The sequence below is a fragment of the Lampris incognitus genome, chromosome 1 (assembly GCF_029633865.1).
Source record: "Lampris incognitus isolate fLamInc1 chromosome 1, fLamInc1.hap2, whole genome shotgun sequence".
Classification (NCBI taxonomy): domain Eukaryota; kingdom Metazoa; phylum Chordata; class Actinopteri; order Lampriformes; family Lampridae; genus Lampris; species Lampris incognitus.
In genome coordinates this window covers 15,805,198-15,811,341 of record NC_079211.1, presented here as the reverse complement: position 1 = coordinate 15,811,341, position 6,144 = coordinate 15,805,198, and the positions used below count along the sequence as shown (strand labels likewise).

The following is a 6,144-nucleotide window of genomic DNA, read 5'->3' as shown; positions in this document are numbered from 1 at the left end:
AAGAGGTTTCTATGGACTACCAACAGCTGGGATTGTCCAACCTTGGGGGTCGTCCTCTGTGTGGAGTTTGCGTGTTCTCCCCGTGTCTGCGTGGGTTTCCTCCGGGTGCTCCAGTTTCCTCCCACAGTCCAAAGACGTAGGTCAGGTGAATCGGCCATACGAAAATTGCCCCTAGGGGTGAATGTGTTGGACTTGTGATGGACTGGCGGCCTGTCCAGGATGTCTCCCTGCCTGCCGCCCAGTGACTGCAGGGATAGCCTCCAGCATCCCGCGACCCGAATTGGGATAAGTGGCTTGGATAATGGATGGATGGACTACCAAGAGCCATGAGGGCTGAAAGTTACCTCACGCCACAGAAATTTCAGATTAAGTAGTCAATGACTGTTATAAGTGAAGTTGGTGTTTCACACATAAATCAATAGATATATATCCTCCATGAAAACAAAAGGACTTGGGTTTAGGGAGAAGGTTAAGATAAATCATGTAGTGCTGATGATTAAGGTCACGAGTTTAGCAACTAAGGAATAAGTGTAGTCAACGAGGCGACCCCAAAAATACAGGCGGGCAAAGCTTTGTGAGAGAGGGTGAGGGAGTGAATGAGTTGTAAGCCTCTTCCTTTTGGATGAAAGGATGAACAGGCTTCCAGAACAGCTGGCTAAAACGTTCTCATGCCCTTCAGGACCAGAGGTTTAGATTAAAAGAGACCCATATCTCATCACCGGACAGAGTGATTCTGTCACTTACCACTCAAGGTGCTTTAGTGCGTTACTGTGAATTTCAGTGTGCTTTCACATTATAAGCAGCGATAATCGTACGGATGAAAACATATTGCAGCGTATCAAGTTCCTCGGGTGACACCCCCCCCTGCCCCCCGCCTGCAGATTTGTTGATTCGTTTTGGACGGGGGAAATCCTTAACTGAATTGCGTCAGAGCTACGTCAATAGGCTCTCATTCACTGACGTTCAGGTACCACAGTAGCCGCCATATTTGCATCTATATGGCAGGATAGCGGTGCTCGGCGAGCGTATGGTCCTGTCAACAACACCAACTATTCCCATACCGGCCCCCAGTCTTCCCCCGATCGCGGTCCCCGGGGTCGTGAAACTCGTGTCCGACCATCGAAGCGGAATATCCAGGCTTCCACGTAGGGGAGACATGCAACGTGGAAGCGGGGTTTAGGTTGACTACGATGCCTTTCTCCCAGCCAGAGGAATCCTGGCACAAGATGGAGGTAAACAGTGTTAGTGGTGAGGTAAGTTAGCGATCCTCTGATTTGCATGTTATTGTTGCAGTACCCCTCTCGGCTGGCGTTGTCCCGTGCGGCGTGCGCCCGCTGCACGGTTCGGGTTTGAATTCCGCGTCACGAGTCGTAGCGCACCATGATGCATGCTAACACGCTAGCTAACGCTAACAGCTGGTTGCACAAACGTTTCTTTCCCCCGTGCGCTTGCCGGGAATGTCTCTGGGGTCGCTGCGTGTCGGGGTCGCTGTGGTAACTAGCATCTCTTCTCTAAGAAACGGGGCTTTAGATCACGACGGATGCCCCCCCCCCCCTGACTTGTTTTGTTTGCAACACACAAACAAGAGTCCTGCGCTTCTGAACTAGCATACCGCTAGCCAAGTTGCCTAACGCAGGAACCAGCGAACAAGTAGTTAGGGTCGCTGCCTGACAGTTGGCTTGCGTGAAACTCGAAAACACGTTTTTTTTTGTTCTGTCGACTCTCTCTTCCCCCCCAGTAAAGTAACAGAAGCGACTTGGTCCAGCAAGTCAACGGCCTGCCTCTGTAGTCCAAGTTCGGACGCTTTTTGTGGCTGCCTTTGGGGAAACGTCAACACGGCGGAGGCTTGGACATGTCGGAACGAGTGAAACTGGTGATGCTGCGACCGAAGTGGTAGTTTTGAGACAGTAGTGGATAAACCCGACACGCAACCTAAATGTCACTCGGTCCACCGCATCGCTTAACATAACGTGACAAAGTTAAAAAAACAAAACGAGTACATTTTGGTCGGCAAAAAAAAAACGTCACGATTAAATATACCCACATGGGAACTTCAGGGGGGGAGAAGTCTCTCAGCCAGGTTGCCCTGGACGCCGGGGGGCCACTTGTCTCAAGCTTCTTTTTGGGGTTTTTTTTTGGTTTTTTTTTTGGGTCAGTCATAAGGATTAGAATGTAAAACACAAGTTTAAGTGATCACGACAGCGTAAACCATCTGAGGGATTCTTAGCCATTTTCCTCACCTAACCTCTTGGCTGGTTGTCTGTTGCCCTGTACAGTGTTTCTCAACCCAGTCGTCAAGGACCCCCTATCCTGCATATTTTCTTTGCAACCCTGAATAGGTACCTGTTTGTAGTTATTCAACCAATCAGCAATGAATTTTGTCAGATGTTGCACACCTTGCATAATTAAGTGCTGCGATTGGTCGAGTAAGTACAAGCAGGGCTACCTATGCAGGGTTAGAAGGAAAATCGGCAGGATAGGGGGTCCTTGAGGACTGGGTTGAGAAACACTGCTGTAGAAGACCCTCTTAAACGAGCAGCTTCGTTCCTATTCAAACTGCATTTTCATGGTGGCTGTGGACGATTCTAACCTGGTTTCTGGAGACCGTCAGTCTCGGGGATGGACCTTAAATTAAAGTATGTCTAAACTCTTGACAAAGCTGTGAAGCGCAGAGTGGGGGGGGGGGTGGATGTCGTTTTTCTACATTACCTCATACTCCAGTTCACTACCTCAGCTTACTAAAAAAAAGGTGCTTTCATTTGCCACTTATTGACCAGAAGCAGAAAGCTGCCTGGCTGAGGCTTTTCAACAAGCTGCAAGCCAAGATGAGGTTTCCTCAGAAGTCATCAGAAATTTGAGCCAAAGCTCGTATCATTTGAACCGTACACTCCTGACCTTATCTGTAAGGCCAGCTCTCGAGAACTTGTTAACACTGAGAATGATGTGCAGTCAGAGGCCTTGGAGCTGACAGTATTTTGCTGATATACTGACTGGCTATTTGAGCATCTTTTTTGGTATGGCTGAGAAAGACTTGCCTGGTTCTGTACTGCAAGTGTGGGCTGTACTTCTGACTAGTCATAATGAGCCACAGCAAAGGTGGGAGCAAAAAATCTGTGCGTGAATAATGACACAAGCACAGCCCTGGCATTAAAAATGAAAGATGCTTTGCTCTGTGGACACCTTAATTTTGGCTCTTTTTTTGTGTTATGTCTTGCTGAGTTGCAATGTTAACCTGTTTGCCCTTTGATTTTTGTTGTTGTTGTTGTTATTATGCTTTATAACTCAAAAATAACACAAAGTTTTTTTGTAGGTTTGTGTTTTTGTGGATGCATGCGAGTGTCTTCCAATGACTCCACCCCCTCAGTGGGCTTGCGTAGTGCTATGAGTCATCCCCCTCCTCAGAGGCCTGATGGAATTCAACACACACAAACACACGCTCTGGACTGAATACATCATGCAGGCTGAGTCTTAATGCAGCACTGGAATATAGGCTACAGTTGGACAGCATTGTACTGAAGTAACTGTGAAATACATGATGCTGTGATTTTTGACACAGTCTGTGCCTGCATAAACAATCACGGTGTAGAGATAAATAATGCTTTGTGTAGGAACAAAGGATGTTTCTCTGCAGTCATGTCAAGTGAGGTATTGTGCCAGTCAAATTCCCTGAAAAGAAGCAGCGCAAAATTGTCCCTTAAGAGGCTGATTGCCGACTGCTGCCCTGACCAACGTTAGCCTCTCAGGGCCAGTCAGACATGTTGTTTTTTGCTCTGGCTGAGGATTAAGCTAGAATGTTAATAATGACAGGCTTTATAGAGACAGGATGAGAGCTGGACAGCTGAACAGGATTAGAGTATGGACTCCATATTGTTTGAAAAAGAATGGCGCTTTAGTGAGAGAAATGAAAGCACACCATTACTGTATGTGACTCATCAATTTCATCTGTGTTGTTGTTTGAATCCTCTATCACACATGTGGGCGTGCAGCCTGTACACTGTTTCTTTATGAAAAGGAATATTCTGTTCTTTTGAATGCTATGATGCTCAGACTCTGTCAAAATGTTTACTGTTCCCGACTTTGCTTACAAGTTATCTTGTTTTGGTTCCAGGTCAATGGACATCAAATCATGGATGAGCCCATGGAGGAGGGAGAGTCTTTCACACACTGTGTGAGTAATGAATGTGGGGTGGGGGGTGGGGGGGCTTGGACTTGCATGATGTGTGTAGTTGTGTGCACAGGAAGACATGTAGCGGTGTGTGCATGTACCTCACACCTGTATGTGTGTGTGTGTTTAGGATGAGGGGGCATATAAGGAAATTCCTATCACTCACCATGTGAAAGAAGGCTGTGAGAAAGCAGACCCGTCACAGTTTGAACTGCTCAAAGTGCTGGGCCAGGGTTCTTTTGGCAAGGTGAGAAAAAACAGTCGAGCCCTGAAATGACTTGACCGCTGTGTTCTCAGTGCCTATGTAGCATTCTCTAAATCTCTCCTGTCTTCTTAGGTGTTTCTTGTCAGGAAGATCTTGGGTCCAGATGCTGGTCAGTTATATGCAATGAAAGTTTTGAAAAAGGCATCGTTGAAAGGTAACATGTCGTCTCTCTTTTTTTCTTTTTTTTCTTTTTTTTTTGTCTCTGCATGAAACACCCCCATGCAAACTGCCCTTTATGCTCTGCTCTCTACAAAAATACTCTCTGTGTCACACTCTCCATTGCTTTTTTGTCTCTCTAGTCAGGGACAGAGTTCGCACGAAGATGGAGAGAGACATTTTAGTGGAAGTCAATCATCCCTTCATTGTGAAGTTGCACTATGGTAAGAGGACAGCTGGACATAAAGCATAGGTGTGAATAAGTGCATTTACCTGTGCACAGTATATGGGCTTTTTATATCACATTTAAGGCCTTATTTAAGAAAAACTATTAAAATTCATTTTGATATGTCAATAGCCAATACTCTTATATCCCTGAAAAGGAAAATAAAAGGATATTTAATTTAAAAACAGATAGAACATGTGCATCAAAACATTTCAGCAAATGGAGCCGGAGCTTGACGAACGGGTCTTATAAGAAATGTGATCAGATATTATCTTTTCCTAACAGTTGTTGAGCGTGATAAAGTGCTGAGAATGCTGCTTCACAACTGGAACACTTGAAATCCCACGTTATTTTGGAATGCTGTTATTGTGCTTGTAAACATCCTGCATGCATGTGTTAATGACCCTTCCCTGCCTCTCCAGCCTTTCAGACAGAAGGGAAACTCTATTTAATACTGGACTTTCTCAGGGGAGGGGATGTATTCACTCGCTTATCCAAAGAGGTAAGCTTCACTTATTGTTCCCTTGCATCGTGTCGCGATGTACTTCAGCAATTCCATTTACTCATGTTATTGTTTTAAAAGCACACCATAGTATATACACTTACAAGTCAAGAAAATGAATGTCCAATCACAAACCAGAGAAGTTGAGACATTTTTTTGTTGAAATCATAATTCCACATCAAGCTTTCATGAACACTACAGAGATGACAACTACAAATGAAAGAGGATTGAGACGATGGCTTTTTAATCTTGCAGGCACAGTATCGGGTCTACAATATCTTACATTTGGCTTTTCATTCAATGTTTGACTAATGCCTTGTAAGCCAGAGTGCTTCTCTTAAAAGCTTTTTTCCATAAAGATCATCAATTGCCTGCCATTCAGAGAAGCCCAGATCAGTTCTGTTCAAAAGCTCTGTGCAAATTTGCAGTCTGATCGCTCTTCAGATAGACCCTCTTTTGAAGGCATGTGAAAGAACCATGGAGATAGCTGCCAGCAATCTCAGATTCCCCGGTTTCCTAAATCATGTAGTCTCTTGAAGTACTGCTGTTTTGAAAATAATAATGATAATGACAATAATCTGTTTTCCTCTTGTCTGTGCTTATTGAAGAGTTGTTTGCTGCTGCATCTCTTTCCTCATCTGAGTCCAGAGAGTAAATTTGTCCAGTTCTTATTAGGTTATGTTTACAGAGGAGGATGTGAAATTCTACCTTGCAGAGCTGGCCCTGGCCCTCGACCACCTGCACAACCTGGGCATAGTTTACAGAGATCTCAAGCCAGAGAAGTATGATTCCACCTGACCCCCTTATCATTTCACCTGAGATCTTTTGCA

At 45.1% G+C, this 6,144-nt stretch overlaps 1 protein-coding gene across 1 annotated transcript in view; it reads left to right on the top strand.

Moving 5' to 3' along the window:
• The first annotated feature begins 983 nt into the window (after nucleotides 1–983).
• rps6kal (ribosomal protein S6 kinase a, like) overlaps nucleotides 984–6,144 on the top strand; it is a 32,376-nt gene continuing 27,215 nt past the window's right edge. Inside the window, exons 1-7 of the mRNA XM_056281718.1 lie at nucleotides 984–1,253; nucleotides 4,109–4,168; nucleotides 4,296–4,412; nucleotides 4,503–4,584; nucleotides 4,730–4,810; nucleotides 5,235–5,314; nucleotides 5,990–6,096. Of these exons, the coding sequence (XP_056137693.1) occupies nucleotides 1,191–1,253; nucleotides 4,109–4,168; nucleotides 4,296–4,412; nucleotides 4,503–4,584; nucleotides 4,730–4,810; nucleotides 5,235–5,314; nucleotides 5,990–6,096 (590 nt within the window). The 5' untranslated portion in view covers nucleotides 984–1,190. The remainder of the gene's footprint in view (nucleotides 1,254–4,108; nucleotides 4,169–4,295; nucleotides 4,413–4,502; nucleotides 4,585–4,729; nucleotides 4,811–5,234; nucleotides 5,315–5,989; nucleotides 6,097–6,144) is intronic.